Here is a 20,012-nt window from a genome sequence, read left to right on the forward strand (position 1 = left end):
GTTGGTGATTGCCCTGAGGTGTTGCAAAATGCGGACGTGGACTGGGTGGATGGTGCTACCTAGGTATACCTTCCCACATGTGCACGACAGGACGTACACTGCAAAGTCTGATTTACATGCATAGCTACCTCTGACATACGGGGATTGTCTGAAAGGTAGTTGAACCTCCTTGGTATTAACGCCATGTTTGCACGCCTTACATTTGGCACACTTGTGTAGCCCTTAGGGGGTTTTGAGCCATGTGCCACCCTTCGTTTTGCAGGGAGCATTGATAACTATCTCCTGCCGCATAGACTTTGTTCTCCTAAACGTGATCTGGCGAGTTTTACTGCAGATGGTGCCTATGACTGGGTCGTTTCATACTGAGTTCCAATGTCTATGTATTATTCTGCGTACATGGGCATGGTATGCATTGAAACCTGTTATTAGTCTGGGTGTGTCATTTTTGGGAGGTTCCTTTTCTTTGCCTGTTGTACTAGCCTCCTTGACCAAGAGCTCCTCTCTAGTAACCATCGCTGGTTTGTTTTTAGCTTTTGTGAGCGTTTCAGGACTATAGCCTCTGTGTGCTAGTCTATCGCAGAGATTACTAGTAGCTTGCTCTAGGCCGTTAGTTGTACTGCAGTTACGCTTCATGCGTAAGCACTCAGCATAGGGTATGCTTTCCTTCAGAGTGTTGGAATAGAAGCTATGCGCTTGTAGTATTGCATTCCCTGCCGTAGGTTTTCTGAATGTCTTAGATTGCATTTTGCCTCCCTCTATATAAATCTCTAAGTCTAGAAAGTGTATGCTTTCCACACTGGTGTTACATGTTTTTTTGAGATTGAGCGTGTTATTGATTTCTTCAGAGAAGGTTTTAGCACTTTCTGCAGACCCTTTCCACAATATAAAAATGTCATCGATGTACCTGACATATAATACCACTTTCTTTGCAAATGTTTCACAGTGTGTCGTCTTGAGTACTTGCTCCTCCCACCAGCCCATATGCAAATTAGCATGGCTGGGGGCGAAGCAAGTACCCATAGCAGTGCCCTGTAGTTGTCTGTAGGTAAGATTATCAAATATAAACACATCGTTATCAAGACACATCTCTGCCATTTGTACAGTCATCATTGAATGCTGAAGTAGGGGCATGGGTCTTTTGCCTAGATAGTAATTCAGAGCATTGAGTCCATCTTTGTGTCTGATGCTGGTGTATAATGTGTTTACATCTAAAGTCATTAGTAGGTAGTTACTCTTCCAGGTTGTATCGTAAATGTTTCTTAGAAAATCTTGTGTGTGTGTGAGTGCCCTCATTCTTGCATGGTATGCACCCACTTTTTCTGAATTGCTGATGTTCTTTGACTGAGTGTGCCCCGAGCTCCTGCTGATCAGGTACCCAGAGCCTATGTTCCTTCCCTAAAACTGCATTGAAGCCTAAACCCAATTGGCATCTCTGGCCACATGTCAGCCCCTGGTAAATGGTACCACAGGTACCCAGGGCATTGTGAACAGAGAAGGCCTTTAAGGGCTGCAGCACTTATTGTGCCACCCTTGGAGGCCCTTTACCCTGACACTCACACACTGCCTTTGCAGGCTGGTCCAGAGCAAAGTGAAGAGTCGACATGGCACACATCCCTGTGTGCCATGCCCACAAACCACTGCCCTGACATATATCAGTCACCCATCCAGCCGGGTGCCTTATGCCAGTGGTGAGGGTAAAGGTGCATGAGCCCTGTACCCCTACAGTGCCCAAGTCCATTCCTGGGCACTGTAACTGCAGTGCTGCCATTAAGAGTATATGGTGCTGGGAGTTTGTCATTAAGAACTCCACAACACCATAGTGGCTACACTGAAAACTAGGAAGTTTGGTTTCAAACTTCACTGCACATTAAAAACTCACTGATGCCAGTGTGGGATTTAATGTAACATGCACACCAGAGGGTACCTTAGAGATGCCCCCTGAAACTCGACCAACTTCTAGTGACCTGACTGAGTCGCTGCCTAGGCTACCACCAACAGACATGTTTCTGGACCCCTGGGTCGAGAGCAGCTGCTCCTGGGGGCCTCAAACAATGCACATCCTGGGATGAGGTGCCAAGCCTCCTCCCCCAGTATGGGCAGGGTTCACGAAGGAGAGGCTTCAAAGGCATGCTGCCTTTGTGAGCCTCTCCAGACCAACTGCTGCTTTCAGCAACTGGTCCCCACTGGTTCTACCCCTCACTTTGGGCAGGAGAACCGGCCGGAAAAACAAGTGAGGAAGAGAGGTGTGCCCACCTCTGCCAACTTCACCCCTCAGGTGGGGGAGGCGAGGTGAAGCACAACTCGAGTCCCTGCCATCTTGAGGATGGGGGACCCAGCCAACCAGGGACAGGCTCCGGCCACCCTCCCACTGGAGAGTGGCAGAATAGGGGTGTACCCACCCCAGGGAAGGGACCAATTGGTCCCTGCCCTTTACCTACCTGTAACACCCCTAAATTTAGTATTTACGGGGCACCCTGAACCTTGCTTCCTCAGATCCAGACAAGAAACAGGAAAGAAGATAAGAAGGACTGAAGAGCCGTGCAGAGCTTACAAGAGGACGATGCCCACTGACTTGGCCACAGTCCCACCGGCCTGTCCCCCTCTGGAAGCTTTTCCTGCGAAATCCCGGTGTGTCCTGCAGCCAGCAACCTCCAGAAACCTGGAGGACCTTCCTGCCTTCACTTCTAAAGACTGCATCTCCTGTGAACACCGGATTTGTTTAAACTGCAGCATCTGGCTCCAGCCAGAGACCGCGAACCCCGCCCACTCTGCTCCCGCTGAACCCCGCCTGAGCTCGAGTAGAAAAACACCACGAGGAGGTCACCCCGGCAATCTTCACCTGAGATCCGGCGACCCCCAAGCTGCCTCCAGCCGACGCCTGCAGCCTGAATCCAGAAGGCTCCCCTAACCGCAACCAGGAGCTGGTAAGAAGATCCGACCCCAAAAGGCACCCCTGCAAAAGACGCCCCACGGCCTTGTGTGCCCAAACCGACAGTGCCTAACCAACCCTTAACTTCCCAACTTACCTCTCCAAGTGGTGGTCGCACCCAGAAGTCCTACGTCTCCCTGCCTGCAGTGCTTTTGCAAACCGGAGGTTCTCCATAGAAAACAGGGCGCCCGACGTCAAAACAGCACTCTGCTCCTGGCCGCCCCAGTGCCGCTGAGGGTGCACCCTTTTGTGCTACTTTGTTTCTCCATTTGCTTTGCTCCCACAACCCAGTGGCCTGCTTGCCAGTAGCCACCAACCGGAGGCCCCCTATCCCTCATTGGATAACATTGGGCCTCAACACTCTGGACGTGGCCACCCTAGTGCCGCTGAGTGTGCAACAACAGTGCATCACTGACCCTGGGGTACCACTGAGTCTAACTCCAGATCCCTAACTCCCACAGTCGATTACTTACCTGTGAACCGTTAACTTGTTTTTCCTCCATAGGATAACATTGACAATTTTCTTCCAAAAAGTTTCTAAGTGTGGAGTTTTGAAATCTAAAAATGTTCTTTAAAAATTGCACAAATATCCAAAATGTATTTACATACCCGTTTACAGGAAATGTCCCAGTGCTGAATCCAGGTATCCAGCACTGAGTAAGAAAAGTAACGTACAAAGCAACTTGCCTGTAATTTACTGAAAACGCCTATTCATTTCAACGTACTGTATTTGCTAAGTGTTGCAACCTACTGCATCCCCTGTAGATCAAACAAAGTACAATTGCTATTGCATTTTCAAACTGTTCTATGTCCAGTAACTTGTTACTGAAAAGTATTTAATGCTTACCTGTGCCAGGCTTGCTTGGTTCTAAAAATAATACAACAGTATATATTTTTATACAAACACAATTGGCCTAGAGTTCAGGTATTGAGTGTGTGAATTCATTTGCTGATTGAGTGTGTACATCAAATGCTTAACACTGTCCTCTGATTCTGCCTTACTGCTCACCCACTGTACCACAATTAGAGAGTAAGGTTCTATCTAACTTTAACCTCTGCCTACCTACTTCTGGGGTCACTTGGACTCTGTACACACTATATCTCATTTTGGTGTAGTATATATAGAGCCAGTTTCTTACAAATATGAGATGTGATACCACACATTTTTAATTTCAGTGAAACCCTCATGTAGTTGATGAACTCGTAATTTCCAGTGTCCAGCACATGTTTTCAAAATGGCTTCTGTGTTCACTTGTAATATCTAAGAATGGACTTAGACGTCACAGGGGCATATCAAATCTAGTCTATTTGTAAAGCGCATGTCTACCCGAAGACTTCCCATCGGCAAAAATCACACATGTAGTATTGTGTACCCTGCCTAGGACTGCAATGTCTGTTGTAGGGGTGACTAAGTATACTGCATGCAGTGTGGCACACAGGAGGTGTTCCATGACTCATCACTTTTCCCTGCACTTTGTCAGGCAGGCTGTAATGGCAGTTTACATGTATGCTGAGGGATCTCTAAGGGTGGCACAATACATGCTGCAGCCCTTTGGGGCCCTCTTTAGCCTCCCTGACCAAGGTACCGTTTACTAGGGACTTGTGGAGTGTGTTACAAGTATTTCCAATTGGGGGAACATTTGTACAGTTTTAGGGAGAGAGATATGGCACTGGGGACCTGGATAGCAGGAACGCAGTGTACTACTGTCAAAATTGCATCAGATACCGGACAAAAAGTGAGAGTGGCCATGTCAAAAAGGGGCAGTTTCCTGCACCCATCTTTATCCCCGTTAGCCAGAGGTTGTTGCAGAAATGTTCCCTTCTTTAGTTACCTTTATTTTTCTTCTTTGCATGGTTTTATTTTCTTTTTTATTCTCTTTTCTCTATTCCTAATCTTGCCCTACTGTCCTGTAGTTCCTACTAATCCGTAGGACCTGCACATTGTTCGGACAACATAAATTAAGGGCTTGGTGTCAAGACGGATTTCAGACACCCCCGCAGGATATGTCGGACTATTGACCAGCTATCTCACAGTGCCACTGTAAGCCCCCCTAACCTAATCGGGAGCATGTGGTTTCTGACAACCACTGAACATATCCCTATCCACTCAGCGATGGTCGAAACAGCACAGAACCTTTCTATCAGTCACTAGTGCTCACTTGTTATCAGAGAAATATACACAGTGGGATGTTTTCAATAATATTTATTGAACCAACATTATTCTTGCAAAAAATGTGTGCCGCAATGATTAGTAGTCAGATAACATGATTACAAGCACCAAAAGCATAAATAGTGGGTAGAGTTCTACCATGGTGCAAAAGCAATTTATGTATGCGACATATAAAACAAGGCAGTAAGTAGGCGTACTTCTACATTGCGGACCCTATTCTAAATGTATCTAGAGTGTGTGTAGGTGTAAAGCCAAGAATCCCCCCAGGGGACGATCTAACCCCATTACCTACAGGTCGCAGAGCAATCACCACCACTCTTTATCAACGTCTCTGTCTTCAGGTAAGTCGAAGCACAATAAGAATGCGAAGAAGCATTGACGCTCTTAGTGGGATGCGGAAGGGAGTCGTCTAGCTCCGCTCAAGGAGCCTGCTGGGTCAACTCTGGCCTTCCCTCCCTTTCCGGGACCCTGAGCGACTCCTGCCCAGCTTCGAAGCTTTTACAAAGCCTTACATTCTATCTTTGGGCAGCCCGAGTCCGCCAGCCCTTGGGTCCCGCAGACTCGGTTGGGGGCTCAAGGCCTTCGATGGCTGCTTCGGCGCCGCAGGGCCCCCAAGGATCCAGGCCTGGATCTGGATCGGCGCCAGTCGACCTTGTGACACCTCCTCTGGCGCTGAATCCAGTGACAACACCCCCGACACTAGTTGTGTCCCCAGTGGGTGTCGACCCCAGCCTCCCCCCCCCCTCCCCCTCCCCCCGATGAGGACAGTGCTGGACTGACGTCGCCCAACATCGGGACTGGCGCCAACCGGTACTTTTGTACCCCTGTTCTCTCCTTATGTTTCCTACAGCCCTGAGTGACTCACAGGAGAGGGTGAGGAGGACTGGGAGGGGTCTGTGGACCCTCTTGCAGACCAGTTGGAGGAACCAGACTGGAGAGAGGAGTTGGGTGAGGCCAGTGGTCCGGACATCTCCCCAGACCTTGGCATGCTATCTCCCCCTACCGTGGCTACGGTGGAGGGTGCATCTTATGCAGTGGTGTTGGGTAGGGCAGCTGAGGCCCAAAACCTCGAGCTTCCTACGGTGGCAGTCAGGATTAACCTCCTGACAGAGGTGCTTCAACTGGCAGCGGCCTCCTCTGAGCCCCTGCTGCTGTTCAGTGAGGCCCTTACGGACATCCTCAGATCAGACTGCCTCTTCGAGAGGATCTTCTGTTTGAGCAGCAGGGGATGGTCCTCCAACTGAACCTGTCCAGCCTTCACCTCCTTGCATGGAGTTTGAGCGGCGGCAGTTGACAGCTTTCAACCTTGCTCCCGAAGACTGTAACCTTGTCTTGGCAGCCAGGCATCCCTCCACTAAAACGGTATACGCCTGCAGATGGAACAAATTTGTGGCATAGAGCACAGCAAGGGCTGTGGATCCCCTTTCTGCCCCTCTTTCTGAGGTTCTCTTGTTTCTCCTTTCTTTGGCCCAGCAGGGTTCTGCACCGGGCACTCTTAAGGGTGATCTCTCTGCCATTTCAGCCTTTCTTAGGCTTGCTGATCAACCTTCTCTCTTCAAGTCCCCTATTGTAAATATATTCTTTAAGGGCATTACTCATCTCTTCCTTCGTATTCCTTTCGTAATGCCTCAGTGGTTCAGACTTATCTTGTGTGCGCTCCCTTTGAGCAGCTATATAATTGTCCTCTCAGACTTTAAATTTTAAAACTGCCTTCTTGGTTGCCATCACCTCTGCTCGCAGGGTGAGTGAGCTTCAAGCCCCTTCTTCTAAACCTCCTTTCCTGGCTGTTCATCCGGACAAGGTCGTCCTCCGCACTAGGCCTTTTTTCCTTCCTAAAGTCGTTACCTCTTTCCACATAGGACAGACCATAACTTTGCCCACCTTCTTTCCGCCTCCGCATCCATCGAAAGAGGAAGAGCGGCTCCATCGTCTGAATCCAAAACGTGCACTTTATTCTGTCTGGATCGCACAAGACAATTCTGGGTGGATGACCAACTCTTTGTTGGCTACGTGGGCGCCAAGAAAGGTCGGGCTGTACAAGAACCGAGCATCTCTCGATGGGTCATTCTTTGTATAAAAACTTGCTATTCCTTGGCGAAAAAGAAACCTCCAGTAGGGTTGCGTGCCCTGACCACCAGGGCAACAGCTGCTACTACTGCTTTGGGATGTGGAGTCCCCCTTCATGATATCTGCCAGGCAGCTACGTGGGCTTCACTGCACACATTTACCAAACCCTACTGCCTGGACACCAAGACCGGAGAGACGGCGTCTTTGGCCATTCGGTTCTCCAGGACTTTCTGGTGTGAACTTTGTTCGCTGACCCACCACCAGGGTTAGTATTGCTGGGGTATCTATTATACTGTGAGGAATCCATAACTAATTGTCTCTTTCAGATAAACAAGTTAAATTCGTAAATGATATATCTGTAAGAGACCTTAGTTATGGATTCCTCACTGCCCCACCCATCCTCCCCGTTCTGCGAACTGCCTTCCAGAGTAAGGGACTTCCTTTCAGGACCCTAGTTTTCATGTACCAGTGGTCAGTGTCTTGCATGGCTCTGCGCTTCTGGCGTGAATTGTCGTATAAAGAACTGACGTCAGCGCGCGAGTGTGGAGTCTAAGTAGATACCGCCACGTCATTCTGGCGACCACGATGCCACCGACCGACACCACCTATCGACGTGCAGGGGTACTGCTGAGGAAAAAATTCTGTGGATACAGTCTGACCCCTGGGAGTAATTCTACGGTGAGGAATCCATAACTAATCTGTCTTTTACAGATGTATCGTTACCAAAGCTAAGTAACATGTTCTTCAGGGTGTTGTGATAATGTTGTGCAAAGCTAGATGTAAAACAAGTTTTGTTTCAGAGCAACAAATCCAACATTATTGTGCATGCAAATGTATGCAAAAGGTCACAGCTTGGAAATGTTATTCGTGAGGACAATGTAAGAAATAAGTTGCTTCGCTACATGTGCCTTGCCTGGGAATATAACACTACGTGTGGGGAAAAAACAATCCAACAATAGAGCCTATGCCCATGCGCAATACCACTAATAGGTGAAGTCACTAGGTCCTTTGACTCGAAAAAACATAATTTAAAGAAAAACAAGTTGTACACTTCTGAAACCAACACTAGATGGGTAATGTATGTGCAGCATGTGAATCAACAGCATTACATGCCACGAACAGATGTTTACAAGCTAAGTAACTTTTTCCTTTCGAAAACAGGAAAGTTTCCACGGCTTCCTTCCTCCAAGCGGTGACTTATCCATTCTGCTGCCGTCATCCAGCACCCGGCTGTAGGGTACTGGCTCTGTATATACTATACCGAAGTGAGGTCTAGTGTACAGAGTCCAGTGGAACACCAAAGGTAGGCAGAGGTAAAGTTAGATCGTGCCTCACTCTCTATTTGTGGTATCAGTAGTAATGCAGTTTGTGAACAGTTCTAATTGAAATTGTATATGCACTCTGTTTTGACTTTCAGAAAAAATGCAATACTTTGTAAATACAGTACATAGACTCTAATGGGCTTTTCAGTAAAAATACAGGTAAGTTACTTTTGGATTACTTTTCTTACTCAGAGTAGTATACCTGGATACTACTCTGGGACATTTTCTGTAAACAGGTGAGTAAAATCGTTTTTGTTAGTGCAATTTTAAAGAATTTCTTTAGGTTTTCAAACTTCACACATCAAAACATTTCCAAGAATAACCGTCAATTTTATCCTATGGAGGAAAATAGTGTTGTCGGTTTTGAGGTAAGTATTTGGTAGTGGGAGTTGAGGTTCTGGGGTAGACTCTGGGGTCCCTCAGGGTCAGAAATGCACTCTGGTTACACCCTCAGAGTCACTAGGGCGGCCGGGTGCAGAGTGCTGAGGCCCAATGTTATCCAATGGGAAATGGGGGCCTCCGGTTGGTGGCTGCTGGCAAGCAGGCCACTCGGTTGTGGGAGCAAAGCTCCTGAACTGTAGGTCAGGGCAAATGGGGAAACAAAGTAGCACCAAAGGTGCACCCTCAGCGGCACTAAGGCAGCTGGGCGCACAGTGCTGTTTCAACGTCAGGTGCCCTGTTTGCTATGGGGGGGTGCCCTGTTTGCTATGGGGAAAGTCCGGTTTGCAAAGGCACTGCAGGCTTGGGGACGAAGGTCTTCCGGGTGCGACCACCACTTCGAGAGGTGAGTTGGGGGTTGGTTAGGCACCGTCGGTTTGGGCACTCAAGGCAGTGGGGCGTCGGGTGCAGGGGTGCCTTTTGGGGTTGAATCTTACCAGCTCCTGGTCGCGGTTGGGGGGACCTTCCGGATTTAGGCTGCAGGCGTCGGCTTGAAGCAGCTCAGGGGTCCCCGGATCTCAGGTCCGGATCGACGGGGGGACCTCCTCGTGGTGTTTGCCCTCTCGAGCTCGGGCCGTGGACGGCGGGTGCAAAGTAGGGCAGATCCGCGGTGTCCAGCCAGAGGTTGCAGATGATCAAATCCGGTGTTCACGGGAGACAGTCTTTGGGGTTGAAGGCAGGCAGCTCCTCCGTGGTTTCGAGGTTGCTGGCTGCAGGACACACCATGATTTTGCAGGAGCAGGTTCGAGGTGGAGACAGGCCGGTAGGGCTGGGGCCAAGTCAGTGGGTGTTTTCTTTTTGTTAGCTGCTGCACGGCTGTTCGGCCTTTCTTCTCCTTCTAGTTTCTTCTTGTCTGAGGAAGCAATGTTGGGGGGGGCCCTAAATTCTAGCATTAGGGGCGCTAAAGTAGGGAAAAGGCCGGGGCCAATAGGTCCCTTCCCTGGGGTGGGTACACAACTTATTATGCCACGCTCCAGGGGGATGGGAGCATGAGCCTGTCCCTGGTTGGCTGAGTTCACCCATCTGCAAGATGGCGGGGACTGAGAGTTGTGCTTCACCTCGCCTCCCCCACCTGAAGGGTGGAGTTGGCGGTGGGGGGCATACATCTCTTCCTCACTTGTTTCTCCTGTGGGTTCTCACGCCCAAAGTGGGGGATCAGAACCAGTGTGGACCAGTTGCTGAAAGCAGCAAGTGGCCTGGGGAAGCTCACAAAGGCCATTGAAGCTTCCCCTTTGTGAACCCTGCCTGTCCTGGAGGAGGAGGAGGCTTGGCACCTCGTCCCAGGATGTGCATTGTTTCAGGCCCCAGCGAGCAGCAGGCTCTCGACCCAGGGGGCCAGAAACATGTCTGGTGGTGGCAGCTGAAAGCAGCCACTCAGCCCGGATACTAGTGGCAGGTTAGTTTTCTGGGGGCATCACTAAGATGCTCTCTGTGTGCATTTTGCATTAAAACCCACACTGGCATCAGTGTGGGTTTAATGTGCTGAGACGTTTGATACCAAACTGCTCAGATGTCAGTGTAGCCATTATGGTGCTGTGGAGTTCGTAATGACAAACTCCCAGCACCATATACTCTTAATGGCAGCACTGCACTTATAATGTCTAAGAATGGACTTGGACACTGTAGGGGTACAGGGCTCATGCACCTGTACCCTCACCACTGGTATAGTGCACACAGCTAGAGGGGTGACTGATCTATGCCAGGGCAGTGGGTTGTAGGCATGGCACGATGTGTGCTATGTCTCTTCTCTTTGTTCTGCACCAAGACACGCTGCCTGCAAAGGCAGTGTGTGAGTGTAAGGGTGCAGGACCTAAAAGGGTGGCATAATAAGTTCTGCAGCCCTTAGAGGCCTTCTCTGGTCACAGTGCCCTGGGTACCTGTGGTACTATTTACCAGGGGCTGACCTGTGGCCAATGATGCCAATTGGGTTTAGGCTTCAATGCAGTTTTAGGGAACGAACATAGGCCCTGGGTACCTGATTAGCAGGAGCCCAGGGCACACTCAAAGTACATCAGCAATTCAGCAAAAAGTGGGGGCAACCATGCAGAAAGAGGGCACTTTCTCACACCGGCTGGTAGGAAAAGAGATAATCAAGTTCTCAATATTGCCAAGAATAGAGACTATCTTCCATTCTTCCTGAGGGTTTCAAGGCTTTTCTGCCTACGCATCTGGTTTAGAAAGTTCTGATTCTTACTCGTAAGAAGGTGTTACAGAGGGTTCATAAAAATTCAAAAAGAACAAGGGCATCTACTCTCTTTAGTTATTACTATGGAAAATAATCCCAGTGTGGAGTCTTATCCATCTTGGCTCTGAAATGCATCAAGAAATAGGATTAATGGTAAAAGATCGTGATGATCGCTCTACACATAGACGTAGTCTCCTTTTCACCAGGGGAGACTAAATGGGGTCCACTGACCTGCTGGTTTCTTAGTTTCACTTTGTTTATTTGCAAGACCCACCACATTTCCCCAGATTCTGTGTAGGATTCTCCCACTATCCATACAGAGTTCCCTCCTTAGTAATCTAATCAGGATGAGGGGTGTTTTACATATGCATGGCGGTAGTGGCAGGCTCTTCTAAACGAAGGGGAAAAATTGTTTAACCATACGTGGAAGAGTGACTAGTCAAGGCTAGTGACTTATGCTAATGGATTTGTAATTTATAGTGCCACAGAGAGGAGGCTCATAAGACAGTTGCTTCTTGGAAGCCCAAAATTGCTTTTTGACCATTTTTTATTGAATATAAATTACAATATACTAATTGAGAACAAAAGACAACATTAATGTTGGTATTAATAAAACATCCAGTGCAGTTAATAAAAAGAAAACCGCTGCATCTACAGTCTGACAATGAATAAGAGCATCGAACTGGGTCCATTAATAGATGAAACAGTTAAGACCATGTGAAACTTGAATGCTTTTATTAGGATTTTGTTAAAAGCTTGGTCACTGGGAAAAACGCTTTATTTTGGTCAAAGCTTTTGCAGACCGGATTCCTCTCTCTTGGTAGGAGAGTTTTATGCTAATCTTTCATTAGCCACCGTTTCAAGGGGCTGCAGGGGAAAAATCTTGAAGGGGTGGTTGCTGCATTATAGCCTATTTATATTGCTCATGCATGGCACTCATATAACATGTACATTTATCCGATATATATTTTTTTGCCAGGTTGTTGTTGTAGAAGATGCTTCCCCAGTGAAATGCCCAATAACAACAAAGTTGATATTGGATGAAGATCCAGAAACCAAGGAACCATTAGTTCAAGTTCACAGACACATGGTTACTAAGCTGAAACCTCATCAAGTGGATGGTAAGCACTATCTGACAAAGCTGTGGTCTATTATGCATACATAATATTTTGTTAGAAGTGTGATACGTCTCTTGCATTGCACAATATTAAACCAAGACCATAGTTCAGGTATGGAAAATACTGCAATGTATAAGGACTTTGAATGCACCCTTTAAATTCAACACTTCAACTGATCTCAGTAAATTCTTGATCTCTGCAGAACCTCATTTCATTTGTGAAATCTAGCTTGAAAAAAATAATGTTACCCTGACATGAGTACAAACCTGAGACAGATGTTAAGTGTTGAGTCTGGTTTTCTGTAGAGGATTCTCATTTAAGAATCCTCTTCCATTCTTGGTTGTCGTGCTTCATCACTGTGTGTAGCATCATATGACACGGGTGGGCTCACCTCAATGTCAAGGTAGTTATTCTAGTGAGATGGACAGATGAAGGTACAGGGGTGTGCAGTGTAAAGGTCATTATCAAGGTGACTGGTTACATATGAAATCTGATAAAGACTGTTACTTGTAGACTCCTTACGTTGGAATTTCCCCCAGGCATCAGTCTGGATTGGGAGATTTTTTCTTCAGCAGTACACCTGCGTGCCGTTAGGTGGCTTCGGTCAACTCCGCATCTGTCGTCGGTGCCGGGTTGACGTCGCAGGACCTCGACGTCTTTTTCGAGTTGTTGACTCCTGGTGCGTCGAGGATGTCCCAGCGAAGGACCAGCTTCAAGCCTTGTGGTTCCTGCCACCGGATGATGTCCGTGATGGATCCTCACCTTGTGTGCCTTTGGTGTCTGGAGCGTGAACATGACCCAAAGTCCGGCTCTGAGTGTCGGGCCTCGAAGTTGAAGGTTTTGCCGGAGCGGTTCACGAAAGCTGCTGGTGGCCCGGCGCTTGGATCCGCGTCGCTCTCGTTCGGGGGAAATGTTTCGAGAATGGTCAGCGATCCTACGCTCCAAGTTGTTGGGGAGATCTTCAGGTAAGTCAGGGAAACACGAGAAGTCGTCAAAGAAGCACACGCGTTCTTCGGCTTCTCCCCGTCAATCGGCTGACGCAACGGGGGATCAGGAGCGTCATCGCTCAAAGGCTCCATCTCCGGAGCTTACTTCTGAGATGGCTGCGTGCCTATGTCCCCTTCTGGGAGCTTAAGTGTCTCCTGCCCAGATACAGCAGTTTAGTGAGGCTTTGTACCTCAGATTTGGGCAGCCAGACTCCACCGGCTTGTCTCCGTGCCCCGCAGAGTCAGTCGGGGTCCCTGGGACTTCAATGGCCCTGGCTTTGAAGTGACCCCATGGATCCAGGCCTGGAACCAGATCGACGTCGATCAATCTTACTCAACATTCCCCCATGTCGCTCTCAGCATCGACCGTGCCCCCATTTTCATCCCTGAAGTGGACACGGAACTGGACCGACGTCGATCGAGGTTGATTCTAATGCATGAGGGGACGTTTGTTCTTGTGTTCATTCCTGGCGTTCCTTTTGGGCCAGAAGGTGAGTAAGAGGATTGGGAGGGTCCAGTGGACCCTATAACTAGTGAGTTTGAAAAAACCGGACTGGCGTATAGACCCGGGTGAGGCCAGTGGTCTGGACACTTCCCTGGACACTGGCTTGCTTTCTCCCCCTACCGTGGCTATGGAGGACGGAGCTTCCTATGCTTTGGTGGTGAGAATGGCAGACAAGTTCCTCTGCCTCTAGCTCCCTATGGTGAGAGTCCAGACTAACCTCCTGACAGAGGTGCTTCAGCCTGCGGCTTCCTCTTCTGAAACACTTTTGCCTTTCAATGAAGCCCTCACGGACGTCCTTCTGGGCACTTGGTCCACGCCCAGCGCAGGGCGATTGTTTGCTGCCACCACCCTCCTCCAGAGGACCCAGTGTTCCTGACCCAGCACCTCTCCGCTGAGAGCCTGGTGGTCCATGCCTCTTCCTCAAAATTCGCATTCCCTTCTGCTCCCCGAGATAGGGAGTCCAAGAAGCTGGTCCATCTTGGGAATATGATGTTCTCTTCCTCCAGCTTGGCGTTGCGGTCGTTGAATACTGCATGCCTCTTGGGCTGATACTCCCATACTATCTGGGATGCGGTTGTGCAGGTGACTCCTCAGTGCCTGAAGGAGGCCCGGGCCATTTCCTCTCAAGCAATTGCAGATGGGAGAGACGCAGCCAAATTCACCATACAACGTGGACTGGATACCACTGACTCATTGGGCAGAACGATTGCCACGTCAATAGCTGTTCGAGGCTACGCCTGGTTGAGGACTTCTGGCTTCTCAGGGGATGCCCAGTCTTCCTTGATGAAATAATGACACAATGGGGTAACCCAGTATCCCTCAGAACCTGGGCAGATTATCAAAATGATACAAATGGTTCTGTCGGGTAAACAATATTTCTTCTAGCAAAAACCTTCATTTGTTTGCTTATACGAACACACATAGAGACCATACATAGTATTCAAAACAGCTTTATGAATTGCATCATTCATGGGTAACTATTTACAATGGCTGTCGAAAATTAGATGTGAAACATATTTGTGACAAAGTGACATATAGTGCTCAGTGCTGTGGTGAAAAGTGCGTAATATATACAGTGTGACTTATGGAGGTATTAATAATTTACAGAGGCCAGTTAAGCGAATATTCGGAACAGTCTGCGGATGGATTGAATGAGTCTTTTATGCAGAGTATTTCCAACTGATCCTTGAATAAATGTCGACGTTTCAACCCAAGGTAGCGTTATTCGCTAGTCAATACGGGTCTTCATCAGGACAGGGAGTGACAGCCTATGAAATAGTAAGGGATATGGTCAAGTGCGTTCGAGAAACTGAATGCCGTGTAAATTGGTGCATGCAAGGTGAAGACTCACCAAAAGGGGGCCCAATGTAACTTTTGGGGCGGTGTATAAAGATGGACGCACAGGAGCATTTGTATCCTGTATGGCGTGGCTAGGAATCTATTCGAGAGAATGAGACTTAGTAAGACATGGCCCTGGAATGGCTGTCAAAATGATCGCATTAACGAAGATACACTGGTAGACTCACCGGGTGGGTGGATAAATTCTTTCTCCAAATAGGTTCAAATCAAATTCCAGATCCCTCTGGAGTTCTGTATGGACAAGGGAAGTCAATCAGAACCATGCCATATCAAGGGATTTGATTGGTGAGTTAAAATGGTGCTAATTCAACTCACCCGCATAAGGGATTTCATCCAGGGCGGCAATTGTCAAAGGATAGAAAAGTTTATATCCTCAGGGGGAACGAATCACTGTGGAAATAAATAAAGGGAACTTAGTCTAGTGAATTAAAATTAAAATGGGCGAGGTGTCTAAATCAGATGGGGCAGGGATCGTAAGGATCTCAGCTCACCTTCAAAGTCGGCCCGGCAGGGAGCAATTACTTCATACTCGATAGCGCGCAGGCAAGCGTCCTGTCTCTCGCGAAGACTGTCGGCGAGTGTGTGACAGACGCTGTCGATTAAATGAAGGAATGAGGCGCGTGTACGTGGCGCGTGCGGCCGCGTCATGCATATGTTGCTAAGGGACGCTCGTTATGTGAAACTGATGACTGATCCTGATTGGATAAGGTGTGGCTTAAGCAAAAACGTCAGGCGTTCGTTGCTAGGGACGCCTCGTATACGGTGATCAACTACGCGGCCGCGTCATGCATAGATTGCTAAGGGACGCTCGTTAGGTGAAACTGATGACTGATCCTGATTAGATAAGGTGTGGCTTAAGCAAAAACGTCAGGCGTTCGTTGCTAGGGACGCATAGTGTACGCAGAGCAATTGGCTAGGGTGTACATGGCTGCGGCAACGACCTCAAGCGTACGTTGCTGGGAGATGCCTAAAAAGCGCGGACCACCTCCGAAGTGGATGATAAATAAACATAGATTCCTGAACAGCTGTGTGTTGAGGGTGGTCTTATGATGGCATGAACGACTTTAAATGATCTGTAAGGCTGATGTGAGTACCACGCGGTGTTCGAATGTGGATGTGATGTTTGGTGCAACAGACTAGGGCAGTATGTTCTCCCGCGGTGTCCACTAACCATATGAAGATGGAGTATCTACAATTGCGTATGACGTGGATTATACTTAAAGTTTATAGAATAAGTTGGGTTAATAAAATAATGGTTCCGTCGCATGTGTCTTGAGTCAACAAGTACCACGGAAATGGAATCTCAGTGATCGGGATTGGTATAAAAATTGAAATTTGCGAGGACTTTACTGCAAGCATTTTTATCATGCACAAATCATGTATTCAAGGCATTTGCAAAATCGATGTATTATGGAATTTAAAAAAAATAAAACTTGGTCTAATAATATGGCAAAGACTTTTCTGCAAGCATTTTGGTATCATGCATACAAATCATGTATTAAAAAACATTATGAATAGATGTATTATGTTTATGTGCATTAATTCAAAAAGTGACACGCCAACAAATTGCGGATGATTATTAACACAGAGGTCTTTACAACTTGGTCTGAGACATAATGAAATGTCTACCTCGAACTAATCACCTCAGTCTTTTAATGTTGCCCAGCCTGATCTGTACCACGGTATGGCACAGCCTGGTCTGTGCTCGAATGAGCATGCAAGAGCTTGTATAATGAAATAACTCAACATATAGCAGTTGCTTAAGGTTCTCAAGCCCTATGCTGCAGGTCATGTAGCGGAATACCACTGGAGATAAACAAGCTAAAGTTGCCCCATCTGTCTTGCAGTCTCCTCGATTTCGTTCAACCCGGTCTGTACCGAGTTGAGCAAATGGATCCATCTACATTCTCCGTAGTTTAAAGCCACAGAGATTGCACCTCCTCTAACATTAGGGCTCACCTTCTCTAGGATCCACCATTTAATGCTGTCTGGAGGGTGATTGTGTGTCACAAAATGCTCGCCATACAGGATACAAATGCTCCTGTGCGTCCATCTTTATACACCGCCCCAAAAGTTACATTGGGCCCCCTTTTGGTGAGTCTTCACCTTGCATGCACCAATTTACACAGCATTCAGTTTCTCGAACGCACTTGACCATATCCCTTACTATTTCATAGGCTGTCACTCCCTGTCCTGATGAAGACCCGTATTGACTAGCGAATAACGCTACCTTGGGTTGAAACGTCGACATTTATTCAAGGATCAGTTGGAAATACTCTGCATAAAAGACTCATTCAATCCATCTGCAGACTGTTCCGAATATTCGCTTGTTCGAGGCATGTGGGCTGCTGAATTCATATCTGTGCATAGATCGCCGCCTAGTGTTGGGTCCGGATGTTTGCACGTTGTTGTCCTGGAAGAGTCTTCGAAGTATCCTTGGATAGGTGACTCCTCCCCTGGACTACAGTGCGCATGGGCATCCTCTCCATCCTCAGATTGTTTTTTTCCGCCATTGGGTTCGGATGTGCTATCTTAGCTCAAGTTAGGAAAATATTTTTTCGAGGCCAAAAGGCCTTTAGTTCGCGTCGGTACTGTTTATCGATCGGGTTTCGATAGAATTTGTTAGTTTACTAACTTTCAGCACCGACTGCTTTCGCATTTACCTGTCCATCGACGACTTCGACGATGGAATCCAGGACGCCATTCAAAAGGTGTCCGGTATGCAATGCGAAGTACCCACACATCGACGTCCATCCGGTGTGCAACAAATGCCTTTCGCCGGACCACGACGAATCAACATGCATGGCCTGTGCCCGGTTCCGCTCGAAGAAGACTCTGCGGAATCGTCGAGCGGCGAGACTCGAGGCGCAGCACGCGGCACCGGCCCCGACAGACATCTTCGGCGAGGCCGAGGACGTCGAGGAATTGGAAGTCTTGCCCTCCAGTCCCGTTTCCGAACACGAACCCGGATCGGACGAGGAAGACGAGTCACTCTTCCACAGAGGTGAAGACGACACCGAGGTAGGAGACGACGAGGAGGCCTTCGGGGCCGAAGAAAGTAGCTCCAATGATGAACAAGGCCTACCTGTTCAAACCGTTCAAACACCAGTGCCACAGCCTATGGCTCCGGTCGAGGGATCGCCTTCGGGCCTTACCCGAGACCCATCCCGCAGTTCTTCGGCCCCGCCCTCGGGCCCGGCCTCGGACGTTCAGCGGCAGCCATTACTACATAAACAGGCTGGTTTCCCTATCACAAAACCGAAACCGAAAGCTGCTCAGGTTCCACCGAAACCGAAACTGAAAGTAGCGCTGGTCGGATCGAGGCCTTCGACGCCAGCGCACCGCGTCGGCACCGACCGCACCAAGAGGGACTTCGGTGCCGAACTTGAGGCGGGCGACGTTGGAGTCGACAAACGGAAAAAAGCCATCGGCACCGACAAACCTGCTCGGCTACCGGCACCGACGACACCAAGGGCCGTACCGCCTGCTGTGTCTCACATCGCTCCCTCGACGACACCTAAGCCTCAGGTATCGAAGACTTCGACGGTGATCTCTTCACCCCGACTCGATGACCCTCCGGCACCGAAAAAATCTACGGCCGCCTCTACGAGCCTGGCCGGTGCCAAAGCCTCGAAGGCGCCCCAAGTCCGACCTGGTGTGACGCAAGGCAGCAAAACCACACCGGTCCTCCAGGACACGTCGGGCTCCGGTTCGGTCGGAGCTCCCGCAGCCTCTTCGGTGCCGACCAACATTACCTTCGGCTTGCCTCCGTCAACAATCCCAAAGATGTTCCAACTCAGGACACGGGTCACCCAACCTACGGTCACACCTGCTGAGACGTCTCCAGCACGTATCATCGACGCCGGCACTGGCAGAATGATTCTCCAGGACCGAAGGATAACTTCGGAGCCGCCATTGGACCCTTTCAGGATCCCACTAAAAAGGAAGTTGCCTGCAGAATCGGAACCTCTCCTTTATGAACCCTTCCATTCATCCTACCAGGATCCACACCGGTTCTCCCCCACACGCTCCGATACAGACGCATTGGAGGACTACATGGCTGACCAAGTCCCCTACCATGTAGACACGGACCCTGATGACCAGCAGGACCCTGATCAAACTTGGGGCGACCCTGCAGACCCCAGTGCACCTCTCGATGCACAGGATCCACAACTCTATGGGGCAAAGACATCTCCTACGGAGGATACTGCAGCGTTCAATGCTCTTATCGAACGTGCTGCCAATAACCATGGGGTGCAGCTTCACTCTGATACCATCGAAGATGACTTTCTAATGGACACCTTTGCATCCTCAGAAAGACATGTAAAGACTCTGCCAATGTTAAAGGGGGTCCTCAAACCAGCCAAGGACATTTTCAAAGAACCCACCAGGGCACGAGTGATAAACCCCAGGATTGATAAAAAATACAGATCAGCACCTGGGGATCCTACTTACATCAGAGGACAATTACCACTCGACTCCATCGTCGTAGCGAATGCACGCAAGAGGGCACACTCGCAAACAACAGGTGACGCTCCTCCCCCGGACAAAGAGTCCAAGGTGTTAGAAACCTCTGGCAAGCGAGTTGCCGCCCAAGCTGCCAACATATGGCGCATAGCCAACACTCAGGCGCTCCTTGCTCGCTATGATAGAGCGCACTATGACACACTTGAGCAAATATTCCAACATCTCCCTGACCAGTTCAAGGAAGGCGCAGAAATGCTCATCAGAGAAGGACAGCTACTAACGAACGCTTCCATCAAATGCGCACTAGATGTTGCAGACACGGCTGCCAGAGCCATAAACACAAGCGTCATGTTGCGACGACATGCCTGGCTACGGATCTCAGGATTCAAGCCTGAGGTACAAAACAATATACTGAACCAGCCCGTCAACCCCGACTATTTATTCGGGCCAGAGGTTGACACCACCC

The 20,012-nt window shown here is 48.8% G+C and overlaps 1 protein-coding gene across 2 annotated transcripts in view; it reads left to right on the forward strand.

Annotated features, from left to right (window-relative positions):
• Positions 1–20,012, forward strand: part of ATRX (ATRX chromatin remodeler) — a 1,501,634-nt gene that overhangs the window by 696,588 nt on the left and 785,034 nt on the right. For both annotated transcript variants that reach the window (XM_085608236.1, XM_085608237.1), the window contains exon 16: positions 12,091–12,232. In XM_085608236.1, coding sequence (XP_085464362.1) covers positions 12,091–12,232 — 142 coding nt within the window. The remainder of the gene's footprint in view (positions 1–12,090; positions 12,233–20,012) is intronic.

Source organism: Triturus cristatus, chromosome 5_2 (genome assembly GCF_964204655.1).
Source record: "Triturus cristatus chromosome 5_2, aTriCri1.1, whole genome shotgun sequence".
NCBI classification, from domain to species: domain Eukaryota; kingdom Metazoa; phylum Chordata; class Amphibia; order Caudata; family Salamandridae; genus Triturus; species Triturus cristatus.